The 25,453-nt window shown below is 37.2% G+C and overlaps 1 protein-coding gene across 1 annotated transcript in view; it reads right to left on the reverse strand.

Annotated features, from left to right (window-relative positions):
• LOC306879280 (protein MTSS 1-like) overlaps positions 1 to 25,453 on the reverse strand; it is a 55,626-nt gene that overhangs the window by 15,826 nt on the left and 14,347 nt on the right. Inside the window, exons 3-6 of the mRNA XM_079432091.1 lie at positions 23,090 to 23,163; positions 3,803 to 3,887; positions 3,590 to 3,681; positions 2,672 to 2,746 (exon numbers count right to left, since the gene is read on the reverse strand). Of these exons, the coding sequence (XP_079288217.1) occupies positions 2,672 to 2,746; positions 3,590 to 3,681; positions 3,803 to 3,887; positions 23,090 to 23,163 (326 nt within the window). The remainder of the gene's footprint in view (positions 1 to 2,671; positions 2,747 to 3,589; positions 3,682 to 3,802; positions 3,888 to 23,089; positions 23,164 to 25,453) is intronic.

Genomic DNA, 25,453 nt, shown 5'->3' on the forward strand with positions numbered 1-25,453 from the left:
AAGGCCGTTTCACACTGGACACGATGCGGAAAAGCGAGGCGAATCGCTGACGAACGGTGCTTTCAAAGCTAATTCACGCCTACATGTTAGGTGGTGTCGACCAACAATACATTTTTCCACAGATATCTCATATATGGATTTAACATTGTCTGCTGCTCAATATATAGCATTAAATTAATATAGCTAAATAAAGTTTGGTAATACGCCAGAAACACAAACTTATCTATAATGCTTTACAAGAAAACATCTTGAAAAATAGAAGTACAATTAGCATCGAGCCACATTTGAAAATGTATGTGATTATTGTTTTTGCTTAAAACCCACCTTAAACGTTTTTGATTCTATAATAAGTAGACATGCACTCTTTGTATGTTTAATATCGCCACACAGCTTATAGTCATAAACATCCTTTATTGTTATAAAAACACCATAAGCTGCATATAAAAAACATATAGAAAATATAGTGTCATAATCATGTCTATTTGCTTTCATATTCCATGTGTAGAAAAATGTTTCACTCGATTTTTTAAATACGGAAGATCCAACTCTAATTAGAGAGTAAACGCACTCTGACTCATAACATTTGCGCACGTGGGAGAAAACGGACACTCCAGATCACATAATTCAGTGGAGAATTAATAGAAATTATATTAAGAACGGGAGAATAAATAAGTTCTCAGAGACCAAAGATAACAAGAACTTGGCATCCACTCTCTTCTCAGAATACTCTTCTTCTGTGTTTGTTTTCGAAACAGCGCCACCACTCCTGTCTTTTTGTGCAACAGCAGCTGCTCCAGGCACGTGATCTTAGCTCAAATCTGATTGGACGAATGATCGCGGCTGGTGTGTATAGGTCCATAGGGATCTATTGTTTCGATTCAAAAGCGCCATCGCGCCAAATTTTCGCGTTCAGTGAGAAAAGCCCTTAATACACCGATTTCATGCTCAAGAAACATTTCTTATTAATGTTGAAAACTGTTGTGCTACTTAATATTTTTTATGGAAACCTTGTTTATTTTATGATTAATCGTGATTAATCATTTGACAGCACTAAATAAAAGTATTAATTTATTTCTTAAATCTTATATATATATATATATATATATATATATATATATATATATATATATAGCTGTCATTATTTATTAGGAAGGGGCTCCTCGGAAAGGAGCTTATCATACTTGAGGGTCATTGGCACCAGAAAACTTATAAATCATAAAATGGAGTTCGATCAGGGGTTTATATGTACGAACAGACAGAAAATGCAAAAGTAATTTTAATCACATCCTCTGGAAATGTTGAGCAAGCGTTTGCATGAGGGTGGATGCAAAATATATAGCAGCAGGAGTGTTGATCCCTCAAACAGACCAGAGCAGAAGTGAAGAGTCAGCCCACACACATGCACACACAGCTGAAGCAGACGACACCCACCATAATGACAGAACACATCTGCATACGCATTTCTCTCTCTTGCTGCCTCTATTCCATGTATTCAATTCATCACAGCTCCACTTATCCCACATATCTCTTCCTCCATCTTAAACTCGTTTCATCCCAAAACTCAAAATTATTCAAACCGTATTAAAATCTTTTTTAAAGTCTTTAATCATTTAATACAAAAGACTTAGTCACATATCTAAACCGTGTTCCACACTAAAATCAAATGAAAGTATTTATATGTTATTTATCCAATTTTCTTTGCATTGAAATATTACTGCCATGAGAATTATACATATTCCCACCTCCCTAAATTCTCATTACCACAACACGCTTTATTAAATACTCAGTATTTTTATTGTTAATTAAAACCAAACCTATTAAAAATAACTCTCAATACTACACAAAAATTTTAATTAAATAATACAAGTGTAGATACTAAATTACTTTATTAAAAAAAAAAAAAAAAAACATGAATTTGTTAAAACTAAAGATATAAAAAACCGATTCAAAATATCAATAAACACTATGATACTATATAATTAAATGCAAAAATAATTTCAGTCTTTTTATTTATTTTTTGGTAATTCTTGCAATATTTGCAATACAATTTTTATTTTAAACAACATAAATACTGTACAAAGTAAATTCTCCCATGTTGCATAAATGCAATTTTTTTACAGTAATGCAAAACAATAATGAGAATTTGGGGATGAATGTGCTTAACTGTTATGAAAATAACATCAAAATGGAAACAATCTTAATGATTTTACAAACAAGCTTTATTTTTTTAATGCAAAATATAATTTAATATTTTGGGGTGAAATATGACCTGCATATGATCTTTTATAGGTGTTGTGAAATTCTCAAAAACTGTATTAGGTTCTGTTGGTGAAACTATGGCCTCATCATTCAGTACTTGATTTATTTTCAGTTAGATTCAAGCTGTAAAAATAAACACTGAAGGACTATTTCAATTGAACATTCAGTTCAAAGCTCATTATGACCAGGGGCAAGATGGCCAAGGTTGATGCCATGACAACATGGGGAGTGGTTTTATGACAACACGGGCATGTCCTATTGTGTTTAGACAAAGAGATCTGAGGTAGTAATTTGAGAACGAGTGTGTAACGAGACAACAGGACTTCATATGTTGCAACTCACAGAACAATAGTATTTACCCAAGGTGTTCACCCTCAGTCACTTTCGTTCAATGATAAGCATTAGTCCTTACCTTTTTTAACCTTCTTCTGCAGTTTAATCGTATCTGAAGATTTCTTCTTGATCTCTGCTCGTGCTTTCTTATATTCTAAAAACAAAAACAAAGGCAGGGAAAGAAGAACATTAGCCTCTGCAGTGGAAGCAAAAGCTAAATGTTAATAAAGGCAGTGGTTCAAATCCCTAATCTTAAATAAGAGCAACAATAACAACATGTCCTGCCTTAGCAAGCACTACTAATAAATGATTCCCATTGATGTCAAATGAAACGACCCCTTAGCAACCTCGCGTTCACTGGTGAGCTGCAAGCTAACTGATTGAATGCCTAATCTTTTATATGACATAATGGATTGTTCTTATGAATAAATAATCCATTGTGAGCTCTAATATAACTGTCTGAGGGACTCCCACAGAGTTAAGAGCCATTTAATAATTAACAGTGTGCAGCTAATAGGACAGCTTTTCCGACAGTGATATTCTTAAAGGGGTGGTGATATAAGTTTTTTTTTGTGCCAAAAACAATCATAACTCAGTTTTTATGGTCATTTTCCTCTTTGTTACTGCACTCTTAAGACTTCTTTGTAAACAGTCTCATAGAATAATTAACTCTTATCTCAAAAGGATAAAGAAATACTGGATTCCATTAACATTTTACTTAATTAAATGGTTTTTGTATATTATTAATAGATAAAGTTTGAACATGCTGTATGGAACAGTCTGTTCTTCAAGTTATTGTTTTTATTCTGCTTGAATATGAATTTTTCATTTTCAGGTCAACTCTACCTTTAAAATCAACCCACTTAGTTTGAAAAACCTCCATTAAAGGATTAAAACGCTACTTTACCTCTTGCCGTACAGGAACTTTTTCCACAGAAAGATTAAATACTAAACCCGTTGAATTCTGATTATATAACATAGGGAAGGAGGCCGGTACCTTTGGCATGGTCTTTATCCAGCTGACTGGCAACCTTTTTCCACTCTTCAATTTTCAGTTCCAGAGGATTGATCAAGTTATCCATGAGAGCCCTGCACACACACACACACACAGGTTGAAGTACTCCATACAGTTAATGCTTTGTATAATACATAATCTTTTACCAATTAAACTAATGAGCTTATGAAAAACAAAACAATTAAACAGTCGTACGATGTGAACAGTTTGAGCTTGTTCTCAATGCTTCTGTGTCTCATGCACATCCTGGTCAAACCCGATCCGATCTCTTTCGTCGCTCCTGAAAAAAAAGAAAAAAAAAAGGACGAAATTAATATCAGTGTCTTTAAATCAGGGGGGGTTCAATGCTGTTTCATGCATTCAGAGTTGTTTACACTGGTAAAGAGTTGGATTATCATGCTAAGCATGGCCAAAGTTGCAAAAAATGATTTTGATTTTTACACGATAACGATTTTTACTTCCGGGTTCGTACAAGTTTCGTAAAGTTTTTTTCAATCGTGGCTCTTGCTGACGTAAACGACGGTGGAACTCCTTATATGGGCATTTCTCTCAGAAGAGCACGCCCGTGCACACATCGACCAGAGCGAGAGCAAGAGCGCACCCATCATCGTGCTTCATTCAGCTGTACAGGACTCGCTCGGAAAGAATGCCTCTAAAGAAGTGTGTTTTTAGTTGTGAGGGAACGATAACCTTGTTCAATGGAGTTTCGCAAGTGTGTTTGTTGACCCAGTTCAACGCTGGATTTGCACATCGTTTGATACTGAAAAATGGAGCGATAACGATATGCATCGCGATAGACACGTGAACGATATCAATAAAAAATGTGTTCGAGAAAACGTTCGATATTTTTTATTCTTCGTCGGAAGAAAACAAAGGCTGCGAAGCAAGTTTGGTTGCATTAACAAAGGCACTCGCTCTCTGGTAACCTAGCAACGTAGGGAGTGACACGCTAACAGCCAATCATGTAACAGTATCATGTTTGGTTGCGCCATATCGTTGTCTCGTGTCTAAGTGCGCACGCGCGGCTGAGAGTGCACGTCTGCAGCCAGACCCTATTGGCTGGTCTGCTGGATTCCTCTTCATAAGCAGAAAATGAGTGCCGCAGCGAGCGAGGAAATTGTAAATAAAAGAGAAAGTCAGCTCGCCAGTATGGCAGTTTTTTGGATATTATAAGTCTGACCGTAGTCAGACCAAATGTCGTCTGCAAATTATGCAAGACCGTCGTCCCCGCCAAGACTGGTAATACCACGAACTTGATGTACCACCTTAAAATAAATATAAATAATTATCGATATCGACCGATATGAAACACTGATATCGTGATACAGTTTTCAGCCATATCGCCCAGCCCTAGTCCCAGCTATAAAAGATCCCGATCAGGATTCAGAACTGCAGACAGTAAGTGAAACGGGTCCGTTTATTTGGCGGCCAACGGATTTTCCTTTTGAAATTACAAAACCAAAATCGGGAATCGAGCGTTCACTCATTTTTTTGTTTTAATATTGAATGTAGAAAACTGTGAAAATAGCTCCTTTTTAGTTTTTTCATTTTTTTTTCTCCAAAAAACGAAAATTCTGCTTAATTTTTCGATTTTTGTTCAGGGGTAGAAAAATTAATAAACAGCTTGAATATTCAATTTCTACACATGGGCGGGAATTAAATGCCCCTTTCTGCTGACTGGTCAGCCGAAGATCTTCCGCAGTTCCGCGAAGCATGAAGTCCTCCACTGCTGCAGGTGTACGGATTCTTGATGTGTTTATTGCAACTACATTTAATCTTTTTCTCATCAAATAACCAGACAAATGAATAGCTCGATACGATCCGTTCTTCTGTGTAGATATAAATTCTATGATTTGTATCAGCTGGGCATGTATGATATGACGGCTGTCATAGCCTACCCTGGTCGGTAATTAATTACTTTTAAATAAAATATTAAAAAATTTTAAACACTAATACAAAAAGGAAAGAATAATGCATTGATTTATATAACAGGCCGATAACGTTCTTAAAATCGGAGAACAACAGAGATAAAATACATAGGCCTACTCTTTTGAGTTCTATAATGTAGTCTTTTTTTATTTTTTAAATTGATTATAATTGAGACCTCAAAAGGATATGCGCTTGTGTCGGCCGTGAGCTGAATGCGCACACGTTTTGGGTTGATTCTCACCAAACCCTACAGAATACATTAAGAATGCTTGGAATATACGCCACAAGATTAGGATTATTTTACGACAGATTTGCATCCGCTTAAAGTGAAAGTCACCATCTCTGCCAAGTGAGAGCAGGACTTTTTGTGTGTCTGTGTGTTCGAAAAAGGAAGGTAATGCTTTAGAATGGGGGTGCCCAACCCTGTTCCTAGAGATCTACCTTCCTGCAGAGTTCAGTTCCAACCCTGATCAAACAAACCAGTCTAATCTCTGCTCCGGTACGATCGAGTTGTGTCGAGCTATTTGTTTAATCTGTTTGTTTGATGAGAAAAGATTAAATGTAGTTACAATAAACGCATCAAGAATCAGTACACCTGCAGCAGTGGAGGTCTATTATTCTGCCTAGCTAAACTGCGGAAGAACTGATGGAGGCACGGTTTGATCTTCGGCTGACCAATCAGCAAAAAGGGGCGTTTAATTCCCGCCCACGTGTAGAAAGCGAATATTCAAGTTATTATACATCTTTCTACCCCTGAACGAAAAACTAAAAATTAAGCGGAATTCTTGTTTGTCGTTTCTTGAGGAAAAAAAAAAAAAAAAAAAAAGAGCGGTTTTCTCATTTTTCTACTTTCAATACTAAATCAAAAAACGAGTGAACGCTCGCTTTATTCCCGATGTTGGTTTTCTAATTTCAAAAGGAAAATCCGTTGGCCGACAAGTACACGGACCGAAACGGCATCACGTCTTCTGTTTTGTTTTCAATCGGCGCTCAAGTGCTCGTCACTCTTTAGCTCCGCCCACGCCGTGCCTCCAGGAGCTCGGCTTTTTTCGGAGAGAATTGTAAAGCTGTATCTTTCTTTTAAAGATATAATCAAACTAAAACCTTTTTGGAGATATGAAGGATGCAGTACTACTCAAGATTAGCATGAGATTGGGTGAAACTGTGTTTTATGCCCCCTTTAATCTCCCAATCTTCCATTCTGAGCTCCATCAGAAGCTGTGATGCCAAGAGGAAAAACATGTTGCTTAAGAGTCCTGAAAGAACAGTTTCATCACATTGTTCTCTTCTCTCTTCTCTTTAATCCTTTCTTTCCCTCTGTCTTTCTTTAATAAGTGACTGAATGGGCTTCATTTTGTAACATGTCTCAGAGAGTTTGCAACATAACTTATCGTTCACAGGAATGTGTGGTTCAAATGAAGCAACGCAGGTTTCTCATTATTGAAGATTAAAGGAATCGTTTGTCCAAAAAAGAAGCTTCTATAATCATTTCTCACCCTCCTGTCATTCCAAACCTGTACGCCTTACTTTCTACCAACTGCTTCATTGATATGATCCAACTAAAAGAATGGTTTGCTAACAGCATCATATGGCTTCAGATGACTTAGTGAACAAGTAATACGGGCTATTTGTATGATGCTTTTGCATGCTTTTTGAAGCTTGAAAGCGTCAGTTGCACTGCAATTGCATGGAAAATAGGCAAACGTTCTTCCACAGAAGAAGGAAAGTCAGACATACAGGTTTGGAATGACATGAAGGGGAGTACATAACGGAAGAAAATTCATTCCACTGAAGTGGGTAATGCACTCACGATCTGTAACAGAATGACTCAAAGCATATTTGACCTAGTTTCCTTCAGCACAGGCCTTGTACCTACATCAGGTCCCAGACGAAGGGAGGATAGGACACATAGACATATTGACAGAGTAGCATTTCCTCTCTAAATACAAACATTTAGAGAATTATTTAAAGAATTAAAACAAGAGGAATAGAGCTACTATACATACACACACACATATATACATACACATCTATATAGAATAAAATAGTATGAAGTATCAAACTATAAACCTATTTAATGTCATAATATTGAGGAATTAGTGCTGCGGCCCCAAAATTTTAAACAGGTCAATTACTTAGCTTCTGCATAATCGCACTAATGCATCACCGCAGCAAAGCCTCCAGCATGCAGCAAGAGCACTGCACATTCATCAAGAGACTGCTCACACAAACCCCTTTCCACAGACAGTGTGCCAGAAAAGTCAAGTCACCTTTATTTATATAGCGCTTTTAACAATGTAAATTGTGTCAAAGCAACTGGACAATATCAAAAAATGAAAATAGTGTCAATAATGTAAAATGAAAATATTAAAAAAAAGATTTTCAGTTAAAGGCATTTCATTATTGAATTCAGTGATGTCATCATCAGTTTAAATAGTGTCTTTGCAATCAGGTCGACGATATCGCTGGAAATGAAGTGTCCCCAACTAAGCAAGCCTGAGGTGACAGCGGCAAGGAACCAAAACTCCATCGGTGACAGAATGGAGAAAAAAACCTTGGGAGAAACCAGGCTCAGTCAGGGGGCCAGTTCTCCTCTGGCCAAACGAACCAGCAGTTCAATTCCAACTGCAGCAAAGTCAGATTGTAAGGGCTCAACGGGTTCCAGTGGTCTTTCCCGATGGCCGTCTAAGAAAAAAACAGCTCTTCCACACCTCTCAAGCCTATGCACTCATTATCTGTGGTTAGTATAGCAAGATTAGTGCACTAGATCGATCCTGTTAGGATCAACAAAGCAATGCACTCTGAATTTATTTACCAATCCAGTGTGTTTGAAATGACTGCTATGGATTCTATTCATTATAACACAATGAATCCTTTTCAAATCATTCTCCTCCTAGGTAAGGAAAATTGTTTAAAACAATTAATCACTCACAATCAGGAAAGGCAGCCCATTTTTAGGGCCACACACACACACACACACAGCTGGACTTTCAGCGGAGGAAAGGAAAACTTAAAAAAGATGCAAAATTTTTGGGCTAGCACATGTACAGCTGAGAAGCAGAGCCAAAGAAAGCTTTATTTAAATCACAATCCAACTATTCACTTGCTAACAGTTAAGGTAAACATCTGGGAAAAGCATAGACTAGACTGGCTCACTAACAGCATCTATGATATTTTTCTATCTGAATAATTCTGATTACAAAAGCCGATAAACTAGTTAAATTATGCATTACATCGCAATGATACATCCATTAACCCACCCACCCATAAACACATAAAAGGTCACATTATCTAATGAGACGGAAACTCTGAAATAACAAAATTGAGTGAGTCAACAGCGACAAAAATATTCAAATAAACTGCATTAAGACTGTGCAAACAATCTTAATGCTTGCATTAAACTGTTTAATCAGATACACTTTATACTGGACTGCTGACTGTGTTTGAGCAGGATGTAGCTGAGGCAATATGCAAATTATGCACAGCACGACTTCTCTTATTGGCTGAAAAACTTGCCATTCACCTGCCGTTAACATGCGCTTCACTTTCGGTTTCATTCATTATTTGAGTCCTCTTCAAATAACCAACCATTTAATTGAACCATAAAAGTGTAAAGTAACAATTCTGCCAGCATTTAGATCGTCCCATTGGCTTTGAAAGTGGAATCAGATCTCTTTAGGGAGAAAACAGTCTCACTCCACTTTGCATTTACACTAATATAATAATTTAATTCAATATTAAAATGCTATTATATAACAGTAACATTTCAATTAAAAACTATTTCATTTTGTTATTAATTTTTTTTTTTTTAACATTCAAATTTCAATGTAGTTGCCAAATTTGAAGAAATGCTGTCAACTAAAATTTCCCACAAAACCTGATTTGCAGCACCTGTTATCATTGAGCTACATTATAATTGTAATGTAAACATACAGTATATTATATAATATACATATTTTATAACATACAATAAAACAAAAAGAAAGTGAACCTTGCATGCATATTGCAAGTTAAAAGTCCAATGTTCAGAGCATTTACAGCAGTCACGATTTACACTTTGAGACACCAATGATTGAGTGTGAAAACACCTGTCTGTTTATCTTTCATTAAAATGAAACACATTACTACCAGTGAAATTAATTCTATAACCCTAACTGAAGTCAATCCTTGATGCTGTTCTCTTTTTTCCATTGAAGTTCTTCCTGTAACGGTCTCTGTCTCTGTACTTCCTGGTAAGCATTTCCGAGGTCTATAGCCGGGGGCAGCAAATGTGTGCGCTCTAAAAATCTGACTGTTCCTCCTGCAGGACTAGACATGTCATATCATGCACCTCACTGGTCTTTTTGTTGCTGTTTGCATGATCTTCAGCACGGCAACTACTGCCACAAACTGGTCTCTATTGATGTTTTGAAGTCAACTAATTCGGCTGGGGAGGTGGGACGTCACACCCTGACGCCTCGGGCTGACGCTCAATAAGTCTCATTACTGCCACGACATTTCACACGCAAGATCTCAACACCTTACATGCTGGGGGTTAAGACATTCAAATTTCAAATGTCTCTGGTGTCAATCAACCGGAGTCAAATAAAGAGAGCACAAACGAGACAAACTTTGTAAGAACAGTTCTCTAACTCTATAATTACAGGTGTTTGAGTGTAAACCCCTTTTAAAAGTCAGTCAGACCGCAAAACAAACCAGTTGCCAATGTAAAAACAATGTGAAATTCCTTTCCCCCTTCTTTAAGTCCAAGTAAGAGTTACAGATCAAGCTGATTGCTCCATTCTGTATATTCTTGGGATATAACTTCACCACCTCGCCAATTTTCCAGCCACTTTAAAAGCAACTTTTATTCTTGGTGGAAACCACAATAGGCAGCGTTTAATTAATGTAACCGCTTGTTACTGTCTGAATCAGATTAATGTATTGTTAGCAGCTATGTATTCAAAACACTGCCAAACAACAGCATATCACTTTTTAGACTAGTTAGGTTGGAGTTGTGCCCTAGCGATTAGCACACAAATGCTGACACATTGAGTGAGTTCTGTAGGAATCTAGCTCCAAAAGATTTCCAAATCTGCTCTTTTCCCGATAATTTCCTGTTCTCTTGTCTGTGCCTATAAAGAAAAAGTAATAAACATGGAAAAAAAAAAAAACATTCTTAAGTTAATGAAGTGAAAAACAAACTTTGTTTGAATATTAGAAATGCATCCAGGGGCAAAATGGAGATAAAAGGGCGGGCTAAGCTAGGAGGTAGTTTGTGCTTTTTTTTGTTTCGTTTTTTTTTTTGTGTTTTTTTTTTATTTATAATGCACTAAAAGGTCTGAGTGATATCAAAATCATACATTACAATTTGAAATAATTAAGTAAAAAAGTTCAATACTTACATTGTTGTTGTATCAGGTATTATGGGTATTTTAGCCTGTCTTGAATGATGTATTTTATACCACAGTATTTAATGACTAAATGATACACCATGTGGTATTAACTTGAGAACATTTCAAAAGAATATTAGTGCACTAAAATTATATTTTTGGTAAAGTACCTAAAGAAAAAAGAAACGAAAAGAACATTTTTTAAAAGTTTATTTTATATTATCGATTCCATATTTTTAGTAGTATTTACTATTTTTCTTTCTTTATAAAATAGATACTATATCATAACCATAAACCAAGTCTCCCTGAAACCAGATTAAAACATTCAAGCACACTCACATCTGTGTGTCTAATGCAAAAAGGTTCTTCACTGTTCTTGCCAGTATGGTGTATGATCCCCAATCTTTAATCACACAAAGACGGTCTTTATCACTGACGGAGAGACATTACGTTTCCGTCAGCACTCAAATACTTTCCACTCGCTTGCGCCGTTAGAATAGAACAACCTCAGAGGAACAACACCTAACTGGCGTCCTCATCACCTTAAACGGTCAAAATCGTGTTTGCTCAAGAGCAATAAACTTTTCCACATTTTCCTCAATGGAAAAGCTTTCGCTTAGCCACAATTTAATTTCCCAGCACGTAAGCTAGTTGTATGAAGAGAGCTAAAGAGGACAGAAAGCGCATTGGAGCAGCATTCGCAGCGCTCCGTTTCAATCTCAGATTCTCTATTGAGTTTTTCTGACCACGGGTCAGTCACAATATATTCATTCAGAATTAGAGAGAGGCCCAAAGAATGAAACCTTAGTTAACAAGCACTCACTGCTGTCTGTGATATGATACTAAAAAGAGGCCATTCTGTGGACAAAGATGTCCATTCACACAGATGCAGCACACCTTGTTCACACTGACACATAAAAAATGACAGCCACTCAAAGTCGTTTATGCGTTAGAGATAGACTAAAGTTCTGGTACTTTGGTACATAGTCAAAACTAAAATAAAGCATAAGTGTTGTAGCATATTAGTTTTTTTTTTCTGTAGCACCATTTAAAAAAACATTGAAAGAGTAACTTTATAAGTGCCCCTATTATGGATTTTTGAAAATGACCTTTCATGCAGTGTGTAAGAGCTCTAAGTGAATGAAAACATACTGAAACGTTTTAAATCTGAACGTGAACCGTGTATACTTACAAGTCATTGTCTCTCAAAAGAAAGAGTCGACTCTGAATCATTTAAACGAGTCATTTTTAAAATAAATCCTAAGCCATTTCATGTTGACGTCAACATGAAACATTAGCATATTCCCATCTGGGAAAACATGATTTTTGCGTTGGTCTGAATGAAAATCCCTGGTAACGGCTGTACACAAAGCAAACACTGCTTTATCATGCATTGCTAGCACCATGAAACGGAAATGAAATCGACTAATCGGATCAATCACCGCAGATTAGCATCACGCAAAGGAGGGGTTTGGAAAAATTAATCATTGGGAGTCCTTGAGCAAATAAGATAAAAATAAATGCATATTATAAGACAATGAAAGTGTTTTTTGACCTTGTATGCATGTCAACCTGTTGTTGGGGACTCCCAAAACCAAAATATGAACCTTTCATTACCCATAATAGGGGCACTTTAAAAAAAGAAGAAAAAAAGGACACTGAATAAAAGTATTATTGGTAAAAAAAAATTTAAGTACCATATATTCCCTAGTTGGGTACAGACAGTATTACAGAGCATTAAAAATAGTGCAAGCATAATGCAATAATGTGAGCACTGTACTGAAACTTCTTAATTCATTGCATGCTGGTTTGCAGGTTAGATCAGAATAAACTATTCAGCGCAGATGTGCTTAAAACAGCAGCTCAACCAAATTCGTTTGAAGAGCAATAGTTTTCAGGGAAAAGTTTTGCAAACTGTGCTTGCTCTCACAAACCCTCCGCATGACAATGTTGCACCAGCATTTCATCCAACTAGGCTTTGCTACTGAGAAAAGACTCATTTATTACATCTCAGTAATAAAACAGTCTCTCCTAAGGGTTCAGAACTTCACATAATGCAAAATGTATTTCACTACACTGACATCAGCCAGAGGTCTACCCTCCCAGATGGTTTCAGACCTGAAAAGTACTGAAAGAACTGTCCTTGAAAAACAGTTGAACCTTAATGACCCCAATTGAGGAAGTGAAATATTAAGGTTTTTTTTTTATGTAAGCAAATCTGATTAGCATTACTGCATGAATCTGTTAAGTGCATTTGCTCATACATAATGGTGAACTTTTCCCAGCAGTGTTAAGGCCTGTTTGCATGAACTCTAATGCAAACATATGACACCAAATTATAAAAAAAATGCCTAATTACTTTAAACTTTATAAAAAAATATTATAAAATTGTTATAAAATTAATTGAGATATAACTATAATTAATTAAAAAAAGAAAACAGCCTGCAAAAAGAAGGGAGTACATAAAATGTAAAAATGTAGACTTAATACGAACAGGTTTTAAGATGTCAAAAAAGGTTAGACACATGCTGGCAAACACTGAAATATTCCCTACAGGAATCAATTAGCTTGTATAAAGCACATCTCTCTGGTGCAGAGGGATAATATTGATATTCAGCACAAGAACTTTATTTATGGTTGAAAGAAATACAAGTTTTACACTAATCTCTCACATATATCAGTAAGAAATTCAGGTATAAATCACACTCAGGAAGGCAATTCTCCCTATACTGCAAGATTTAAACAGCACTGAGTTGAGAATCATGTGATCTCTAATGAAGGTGCAATACAAGGAAAAGCTCTTGTCTATATAAGGCAGCTTTGTCAATGAAGGTTGACCCTGTAACAGATCAGCTAGAGGCAACGTCAGCAGAATCGCCAGCCGTTCTGCGTGGACTTCAGGAACCGGTGGACTGAAGGGCTGGCAATTCAGCTTCATTCAGGTCATGTGTGCCCTTCAGGGGATAATGAATTGCAAATGTCTTCAAGAAAACATGCACATGCATCTGTGAGGGTTTGTGTGCACACAAAACGTACTGTGCACTGTTAAAAAAAAAAACAGCAGCCAAACTGATCTATAGAATGCAATGTAAAAATTTTCACCTCCCAAAAACCTAAAACAAAGCCCTAGTCAAACTACTTTCCTAGCAGCATCATACCACATAATTAATTTTACTGAAGTGTCGTGGAACCTTCAGACCGTGATGACTGCTTTCTGGGTAAGGTTACGTTCAAATTCAAACCAAAAATAGTTAGTCTGAGCCGGAGCAGTCACAGGTCATTTCACTGGGGACATGCGTGTTTCCAAAGGAAACGGTCAGCGGCTTGCCTTCCCCACTAAGGTCGGGGATATTCTCGTAAACCACGTCTGGGGACAACCCTCCCTAAGCTGACCTGTCATGGCATACTAAGGCATCCCCGGTCCTTACTGACCTTGAGGCGTTCTCTGTTGTATCCTTCCTTAATATATAGCACAATAGATGCATAAACTCATACCTCTAAATGTACAACAAATTCAAATTCATCAAACCAGAGCACAAGGACTGTGGAACAGATCCCTCTTACCTACAAATGGTATCATTCAACAAATCTGAAAATAACTAGGGTTGTCATAAGTTGGCAGGAGAGTTTTAAACACATACCACCATATCAGCTAGCTGTGAGCTAGCTAGTGCCTTCAACTGAGTGAATCACTAAAAAACAGCCTAGCTAAAGGTCACTTTTGTTTTGAGAGCAAGATCATGTTGTAGGGCGGCTGGAAGAGTCAAACTCCTTGAACTTCATGTGGTGCCTATGTTTAGTGGAAACCGTATTGGGAAGAGAGCAATTTAGTATTTAAAACAGTCAGGAACAGAATGGACTTCAAGGAAACTCAATTTCAGAAAAGTCTTAATTTTTTTAGATTAATACCAGCTTGGATGCCAAAGTGACATTTTTACAAAAGGGATAAACAACTTATACTGTTTATATTCAAAGAATTCTGTATCTTGATTTCAGCAAAAACACGAGGCAACAATTTTTTTCAACATTGATAATACAAATGTTTCTTAAGCAGCAAATCAGCATATTAAAATGACTGAATGATTTCTGAAGGATCATGTGACACTGAAGACTGGAGTAATGATGCTGAAAATTAAACTTTGCATCACAAGAACATATTACATTTCAAAACATATTCAAATAGAAAAAAAGATATTTTAAGTTATAACAATATTTCACAGTATTACTGTTTTTACTGTATTTTTGAGCAAATAAATGCAGCCTTGTTGAGCACACGAAACTTACTAACCACAAACTTTTGAATCGTAGTATAAAATTAGTTCTGTTTCTCATACAAAGCTTCAAATATATCTCTAAAGTATTCATTTACACAACTTTTATGATGTTTAGTCCAAATGTCCTATTTGGACTCTCGTTCCATGGTTATTGTATGTTGTCATTGTATGCTGGCGTTTTTGGATGAACCAATCCTTTAAAGCAAAAAAATAAATATGAATTTTGAACTTTGCTCCTAAAAGCTATGATAAGATCCAAGATAGTCAATGAGTACCATTTCAAGCTACATAAGCTTGCTTCTTGGCTAAAAGTTCTTATATGTTGACTTGTGATTTCTACCACTTGGTTCCTTTCTACATGCGAGTCATGGGGGCTTCAAAACGAGATAAAAGCTCCAGGCAGATTGTGTTCCAAACGATCGCTGGGTCATGCGAGTTCGAAACGTCCACCACACAAACGCCCTACAGCAGTGAGCAAAGCAGACGCAAATGAAACCTTCTGGTGAGACCTGACAGACATCTTTGTGAAGGGTTATAGCGTATGGATTGGGGAACGGCATGCACAAGATCTCCAAGAGACATTTCTCTACAAGCAGATCTGTGGACATAGATTGCATAACATCTGGCTTTGGTTTAACACGTGTCTATAAAAACAAGAAGTGTACAAAAGTGGTGACAAATATGACAGTCTTAGATTATAGCCAACATGACCAGTTCACATGATCCGAACGGATCTGTCACCACATATGCTACGATAAATTTCTAACTAAACCTCAAATTAATATAAAAAAGAAAGCTTAGTGGCTTTATTGCATCTCTTTATTGACAGCATGTGTTTAGCAAAAACAAGAATTTCAAGGATCTCATACTTTTGTCTAAACACGACCATACAAAGTCATCCCATACTTGCATCTCTACTCCCTCTTTGCCGTTCTCTTAGACACAGTCCAAAATAAACTTCACACACTTTCCTCCATTCCTTAAACCCTAGTTTATCCGGTGCCCACTCATGCCTGGCCCGCACAAAAGCATCCAGTGTGTCCGTGTTACACAGTCCGTCACTGTTTACACCTACTCACTCCACCCACCGACTCTCTCCACAGCACAGACTCCACATTCAGCGCCTGCTCATGATTCAGACGCCTTCGCTTTTATTTATATTATTTTTTTAAAAAGTCAAAAAACATGCTACAAAAAAAGCTGTGGAACGGAAATGCCAGGTTTTTTACGTTCCTGACGCGTGACGCTTTTTCCATGAGGCCATGATTCAGTGTTCATGGTTTCTGCTTATCTGTAAGTTTCCTTCTCCTGCTGGCTGCTACCTAGTCTCAGGCAGCCAGACTTCTGACTTCATCTGGTCCAAGTTCCAGCTTATTCTGGCCAATAACTGCCCATTTAGACGGGAAGAAACCACCTGGGTGGACAAACTGAACAACCCCAATTAATTATGACGTTTGGGGGGCGGGTAAATCTAAAACTATCTATAATTCTGAGAACAAAATAATTTCAGGTGTGCTCGAAGATAACTCTTTCACATGTCACACCAAAATAGTTTGTAGCAGCCCAGAAACTCTGTTTCCTGAAAACTAACCAAAACTTAAGCACCCTGAACCCCAGAAAGTGCAAAAAGCCAGCCAATTAGACAAGATATGGCAACATTTAGCCAAGTCTTGTCATTTTTGAGTGCAAAATGCACCTCGCAGTTTGAGATGCAGCAATCATGTAAGTGTTTGCATGTCTATTACAAGTAATGGCTCTGTTCATGAACTTTACCCATTAAAAATATGCACTTTTTCACATTTTTTATTTTTTGAAAGAAATTAATACTTTTATTCTGCAAGGCTGCCTTTATTTGATCAAAAGCGACAGTAAAGACATTGTTACAAAAGATTACTACACATGCTGTTCTTTTTCATGTTCTATTCATCAAAGAATCTTGAAAAAAAAAAATGCATCACAGTTTCCCACAAAAAAGCAACTATTTTCAACATTGATAATAATCAGAAATGTTTCTTGAGCATAAAATCAGGATATTAGAATGATTTCTGAAGGATCATGTGACATTGAAGACTGGAGGAATGATGCTGAAAATTCCACTTTGCGTCACTGGAATAAACTGCATTTTAAAATATATCATAAGAGAAAAAGTTATTTAAAATTATTTTTTTTTTGGGCGGTGATGTCATGTATACAGAGTAAAATGAGTAAATTAATTGGGAGAATAAATCGTAAGGATACACACTCGAGTTAAATTTCACACTCGTATGTCATACTGCATTTCTTCAAACTGAAAATATTATGTGAATCTCTAAATCCAGAGACAGTTTCACTTCAGATTAAACACTGGGTGTGCCAACCAATTATGTAATGTCTACCACTGTGGTAACTAGTCATGAGTTCCCTAAGAGACTAAAGAAAAATGTTTTTGTTCTTTTAAAGACCATCTGCTTCAAAAAACGGCCCTAAGGGAACTCATCCACTGCATGTCACCAACCTTATGATTCACAAGGCAAGTTTTTGCAGGTCTTTTCAACAGAGAATGTAGAATCACTAGGGACTAAATAAATACGGTAGCATGGGAAAAAAAAAAAAAAAATCACTGCTAAAGGTGAAGTCCATTATTCATCCATGTCAATGTGATTTATCAGGGAAAGTGAATCATAGGAAAGAACTATGTATGAAAGACAAATCTAAATATTCTCTGTATAAAAAGATAATACTTAAACGGATAGATCTTTTCAGGTGATTCACTCCAGCGAAACCTGTCTGAATGATTGTACGCAATTCTCCAACGTTCTGGACACATCCATTCAAATTGTTAAAAGCTCATGCAGGGTAGGGTTATCAGTAAATAATGACAGCAAAATTACAAAAAAATTTTTTTATTATTATTATAGACTAGGCTAGGGCTGTTGCAATTCGTCGATTTTATTCAACTGTTCGATTTTTAAAAATCGTCAACTTTTTGCTTGCGTCGACTAACCGGCAAAATACCGGAAAAAAAAAAACTAATTATAGGGCCCTATGAAATCAGTTTTATTTCCAAATTCATTTTTTCCATTTTAATTTGTCTATACTATATAATTAGTTACTATATTACTATATAATAGTCGTTAGTGGCAGCCCTAGACTAGGCCTACTTTTTAAAAGTTTGGGGTCAAAAAATAAAAAAAAGGATTTCGCTCACTGAGGCTGTTTTTACTTGATCAAAAATACAGTAAAACTGTATATTGTAAAATACAATTTAAAATAACCGTTTTCATATCTGCCGATAGTGTGCAGTGCGCCGACATACAGCGCCACTGCAATACAGGCGTCCCGAGAAGTTGATTTGCTGCTTGAAACTCAACTGCCTCAAGCCTCATAATAAAAATCTCATTTTGTGTTCCAGAGAAGCAAGCAAGCAATACAGGTTTGAAACATCATTTTCTTTCTCTTTAAAGGGTCATGAAACAGTTTCAGCACTGGTTAGTTCTCACCACGGTTTTAAAAAAATGCTAAAAAAGTGGGCGTGGCGCGGAGCGGAGCGGAGGGGGAAGAGGGGAGACAGACAACACACACAGCTTTGGGTTTAGACAGCGTAATTTTGCTCCCATCGAATTAAAAACACAAATAAATACACAGTGATTTGCACTCTTCATTGAAGACATGTATGAACGCTCTTTTGCACCCCTGATAACTTTTTAGGCTTATTCTGCCGCGTTTATATAAGCCTTTTGACAGATTGTGTCAAGGAGCTGTAAAAACGGTTACAGTCACTAAGTGAATGCATCGCGTTTGTGCCGAACTCTTATTACAAAGCAAAAACAAACACTGTCCTCCGATCCATGAACGTTTTTCTCAGTTAATGTGAACGATTTCACAGTCTGAAGCGTCTGTCATAGCAAATCAACACATGCTGCTGTGAATAATTAAGCGAAGCGTCTTCTCATAGGATAAGAACACGCAGTCTCATGAATAATTTAATAGACACTGTCGCGTCATCAATGTTCATCAGTTTTCTCAAACAGTTAAAATGATCGGATGCTAACATTGTCCTTCTACCGCTGCTTAAATCTCAGAAAAAGTAGTCTGGGGTTTCATGACCCTTTAAAGCGTTTTGCAGAAAAGGCTGTGAAGCTCTGCTTTAGAATTTTCAGGTTTAAATCTAGATGGAGCTAGTTTATAAAGAGTTAAACGGGTCAAATAGAAGTGAGAGGCTGTTAAAATAATGCTGTATGGCATACATACATACTTAGTCTTTACGTGGAAGGGTCATGGGACTTCACAGCTGCTCACCGCATGCTCAATCACTTTCAGCTGGGGTTGCGGAGGGGGTAGTGAGGGTCTCGGTGGGTTAAATTCCCCACAAACACATACATGCCGATCCAGCCTTCCTAGTGCACTCTAATCCTTCCTTTATCTGGAATGTTTGCAGTGGGGTCTGACGTTTAAGGGTCAGTAGGGGATCTAAACGCGTGCACACATATTTACAGACAACTGGGGCTGGTGTGGCCCCTTTGTGAAAGTGTGGCAGCTGGGAACCAGGCGCTTGCCAAAACAGGTGTGGGACCAAAACGGCCGGTCAGTGACGGTGCAGTGGTGCTTTTGACGACTCCAACTATACCTCCATATGTTCATCATACATCAGTTCTTCCCATTTCATCTTAATACAGCTGTCCTTGAGTCTTTACACACAAGGTACTCGAAGAGCAGCTACACAGACATTTGATCATATCATCAGTGGGCTGTAAGAACAAGAGTTTAGTGAGATAAGATCAAGAATTTTCCATAGAAGTCAACACCAGAATGTCCCGCTTTGATATTTCTGTTCTATTCGCTAGGGCATGAGCATTTAGGCCACCAGCTGTCCTCTGAGGAGATGCCTTAAAAGTGCTGTGCAAGAAAAGGATGGCCGGAGAGAAAACAAGGGAGCGGGGCAATTTCTGCCCTCATCTGTTATGGATGGAAGGAATGAGGTTGTAAAATGGAGGCGAGATTGCAAATCACAAACTGATGAAGAGAAAAGCTGAAGAAGTAAATGCAAGGCAGTTTTGGACCGTAACCTCCAGTAAAATACAAGAGAGAACAGGAAAAAAAAATGCAATCAATCAATGCAGTCAGTCAACGAATGAACAGATGATTGATTAGAAAGCTGGAGGATGGGTAGTTATCGCCTCCTGTTTTTTGGCTACTACATTGATAGACACTTTGGATGACAGAAAGTGGAGACAAGGCTATGTTGGAGATCTGGTCTGGTCTTTATCATTCATTAACATCACTGACCTTAGACATGGATAAGTAAGAGATAATGTCCAGTCAGCTGACATCCATCCCAGCTGACAGACATCCAATCCTAAATATTCCAAAATAAATACATACATACAATTTATTTTAAAAATGTATGACAATTATGAATGATGCATTTATATAGCAATTATAACCACCAAATAATTATTCACAAGAGGCACATTACTGTATTTAAATTAAACTATAATTGCAATAAATAATTGTAGATTGCAGAAAGCATAACCATCTGCATATAACTACAGGTAATTTATGTACCTAATATAACTAATTTAATTGCAAATATAAATTACAATTAATTTATCACTTACAATTTAACTTTTTTAATTTTGTCAAATCAAAAGGTACCCCAAGCAGATGGGCTGGTTTAGACATATGTCTGTCTACATAAACAATACTGAGACTCAAGTCAAGGATTCCTGGTGGAAATCAGACAACAGAGAGCAAGTGTACATGGAGACACAATAACATAGGGCAGAAAATATTGCTGAGTATATTCTGTGTAGTTATTTTGAAAATTGCTTGTTTGTAAACTACATTAAATATATTTTGAGTTACTGTTAACAGATTAGCATCAATGATCTTAAATTCCAACATCATGGATGAATTTATCAGTTGAAGAGAAGAGAAAGTGACTACACAAAGAACAAGCCTGTCACAAAGCCAACAACAATCTAAAGAATGTAAAGAGATGCCAAGCATGTCAACACTAACTTCCTAATCAAACACAAACTCAATCCAAACACATGCACCATATTCCTTTCCTATCCTTTGCGAGAACAAAAAAGCACCTCCTCAACACAGTCAAGACCCCAAACGAAGACATTTCAGGCAACCGTTTTGCATCAGAAGGCATGACACAGCAGGTTTGAATCATGACAGCTTTCTCGTGTTAAGGTGCGGCAGCACCACTGGCACCTAAATCTTTAAATGCTCTTTCACTCCCTTTTTCTGGCATGCCAAGGCCTCTTCTGTATTGGGTAAATTAATTCTCTTAGGGTATGAAAATATTTGCATGTGCAAATTAGGATGAAATACAGAAAAAAAATGAAATGGTGTCTGCAGCCTACACAAATACCTCAAAAATGCAACTGAACTAAGATATAATCATCTGTGGAACAGCACATTAGAAAAAGATCGGGTTTCATCTACAGGCAAAGCAACTCGCTAATTATTTACTATGGTTGCAGTATTTCTTTGTAGACTAATTCGATCCAGGAAAATGGAGTAAATCAACAATAAGTATACAAGATGGAAAAAAAGAAGCACACTTCTGTAGACTAAAAAAAAACAACCCAAGACAGATTCAAAATAGCACGTGGGCAGCAGTGTCCATGTTTTTGTTATGCTAATCTCATTCAGCGTTCAGCGACATAAGATCAAGGTAAAATTCTTGGACTATCAGCAAGATAAACAGAGTCAGGGTTAAATCACAGCGGCAGCACAAAGAACGAGGAGCGCAAACACACAGCATAAAGACTATAGAAGCGAACAGGTCACCTTAACAAGAAGTGGAGCCATGTAACCCAATCCGGACCATTATGAGACACTCATGCCTTCCTCCAATTGTCTGAGCAGAGAACAATATGGTGATGACCTTCTTTTGGTTCTGTGTGAATTAAGGTTGAACATTTGTTGCCTTGGGTGACAGGATTTTACCCCGCTTATTTCAGGATGTTAACACACTGCCCTAAAGATGAGACCTCATAGCGCAAATAACATTAAATAAATAAAAATATAATACACTGTATAGAGAATAACAGAATAACTTGCATTACTAGTTTTCCGTTTTGACCGCAAGAATGATAAGAATAAACTGTAAAATCTTCAAAGTGAAAACCCAATGCCCTTAATTAAACACCATTATCCTCCAAACAAGTTTGAAATTATAAAATAGAAAGTGAAACGATCAAAATTCACATCTGGATGTATGATGTGCGCTTTTAATGTCTCAAAGAAAAATGTAAATATGTTTGTTTCGAACCAGAATTCCCAAACAAACCTCTTTCTGCCATTGGTCACTCAAACAGATAGCCCCGCCCCCAGATCATGCCATTGGTCGAGCCAACATTGCTCAGTTGGGTTGGCTGGAATGCTCTAACAAACACAGCAATGTTTTGCTAACACCGTAGTGTTTACTCTTTTCTACGGAAGTCTATCTACAAATGCTTCACTTACAGCCGTCTGCATTTTAAACAGGCAGAAAGTGTTTTAACACTGACAACGTTACACGCACATCATCTTAAATATATCAGCTCAGTCTCAGCACTTTTAAATTAAAAAAACAAAACAGTTTATCAATATGCGCTGTCAAATTCCAGAGCGTTTGTGTGAATTTATTTCTCGGTTTCATGCGTCTCACCAGGAGTACTATCATTAGGAAAGCTATAAAACATGCCGTCTTTTCACTTTAGTGTCATACAACCCACATCTGCCTTAAAAAAGGAAAAGACATTTGGACAAGTCTTGAGGTGTTCCAAGTTAATGCTTCGTGTTTCTGATGAATAACCTTTCCAGTGAAGTACGACTCTGCCTGCTTTCCTCATTATCATCACTGGAGAGACAGACTGTGGGGTGAGACAGCAGAGAGAGAGACAAAGAAGGTAGAGATCTCATCTTACCTCGTGTTCCAGTTGCAATGTCAGCCACTTTCTGGAAAGCATCCAGGAACGAGCTAGTGACGATGATTGTTGTCCTGAACAACAGAAAGAGAAAGAGTTTGTCTGTAAGAAAAACAAGCAAAGTGTCTTTGACTGGATTCTTGCTAAAAGTCGGTATATCACGACAAATATTTCCACTGACAGATTTTTGGAGCTTGCACCAGGTAGAGAAGATAACAGCAGAGCAGCCCACAATGCTCTAGATGAATGATGTTTAAATACCTGAAGACACTGATAACTAAAGTGCAATATACAAAATCTGCATATTTGTTTTTAAATTCTTTCTGCACTTTTTTCACATTTTCTGGAATTCTGCAGAATTAATTTATATATTACTATGGTAAAAAGCTTCATTAAACAGAATTGAAACTACAAATGTCATACTGATAGCATTCTCAAACTAGTAACAAAAACAAGTTAAAACACTTTGCCAACAGTAGAAGCGTCAAAGCTACGCATCGTCTCAGGATGTTTAAAAATAGCGCAAATCAGGATAAATCAGCTGCAAGCTTGATTTTAGAAATAGGAAAATGGATAAATAACTACGTCCAATTTTATTTTCAATGCCAATCTATTTGCATAAAAAAGCTTTATAAAGTTTGGAAAACTTGTATTACATAAAACTGCATATACACGCATACATCATATACAGTGGTGCAAATAAGTATTTGATACACTGCCGATTTTTCAAGTTTTCCCACTTACAAAGAATGGAGAGATCTGTAATTTTCATCGTAGGTACACTTCAACTGTGAGAGAGAATATATATTTTTTTAAAATCCAGAAAATCACATTGTATGATTTTTGAATAATTAATTTCCATTTTATTGCAAGAAATAAGTATTTCATACAGTAGAAAAATAGAACTTAATATTTGGTACAGCTTAGTTGGGGACACTTCATTTCCAGCGATATCGTCGACCTGATTGCAAAGACACTATTTAAACTGAACTGAGCTGGATGATGACATCACTGAATTCAATAATGAAATGCCTTTAACTGAAAATCTTTTTTTTAATCTTTTCATTTTACATTATTGACACACTATTTTCCTTTTTTGATATTGTGCAGTTGCTTTGACACAATTTACATTGTTAAAAGCGCTATATAAATAAAGGTGACTTGACTTCTTCCATTTTATAATAATTGCACCAACAGTTGTTGCCTTCTCACCAAGCTGTTTACCTATTGTCCTGTAACCCATCCCAGCCTTGTGCAGGTCTACAATTTTGTCCCTAAGCCCGGTACACACCAAGCCAACGCCGACGAACTAGTGGCGACGAAAGCAGACTGCAGGGTTGGCCGACGTCGGCAGCGTCTTGGTCCAAAGTTGCCCTGACACACCAAGCCGACGCTTGACACCTGACGGCCAAGTAGGGTTTTTTTCTCGAGCACTGGTTCGGCAGCTGAACAGACAATCAGAATGATCAGATGGCCCGACTGACCGACGAGCTCCGACGCCGATTCAACATGTCGAATCGGCCGAAAACAAGCCGACGAGGACCAACTTCAGCCGACGGCGCAGAACACACTGAGAAAACTTTGTCTGCCGATGAACAAAAACTGCCTGACGGCCGACCGTCGGTTTGGTATGTACCGGGCTTTAGACAGCTCTTTGGTCTTGCCCATAGTGGAGAGGTTGGAGTCTGATTGATTGAGTGTGTGAACAGGTGTCTTTAATACAGGTTACGAGTTCAAACAGGTGCAATTAATACAGGTAATGAGTGGCGGATAGGAGGGATTCTTAAAGACAAACGGGTCTGTGGGAGCCAGAATTCTTGCTGGTTGGTAGGTGATCAAATACGTATTTCATGCAATAAAATGGAATAATTATTTAAAAATCATACAATGTGATTTTCTGGATTCTCTCACAGTTGAGGTGTACCTTCGATGAAAATTACAGATCTCTCCATTCTTTGTAAGTGGGAAAACTTGAAAAATCAGCAGTGTATCAAATACTTATTGGCACCACTGTATGTGAAATTAACACTCGCCATGTGCCAAATGCTAGTAAAAATCAGCGTTGACGAGTGCATGTAACAGTGTCAGTCGCCAGTTGGCGGGTAAAACTTATGAAATATAACAATGCAATGTAGTGAGAACAGCCAGTTTTTAAAGAGATTCACTGTTTCTGACGTAAGCGAATAAAATGATCTTTTCCGAAGACAAGCTCATCGTGATTAGCTGTTCTGTAAGTGACAAGAGCGAATCAAATAATAGGATACAAATGGACTGAAAAGGTCAGAGCAGTGTGATAACTTTTGCCTGAGAAGATAGGGTTCATTTTCGGAAGATTAACTTTTCTCTTCTTTATTCTTCATTACC

Source organism: Barbus barbus (genome assembly GCF_936440315.1).
Source record: "Barbus barbus genome assembly, chromosome: 13".
In the NCBI taxonomy this organism is placed as follows: domain Eukaryota; kingdom Metazoa; phylum Chordata; class Actinopteri; order Cypriniformes; family Cyprinidae; genus Barbus; species Barbus barbus.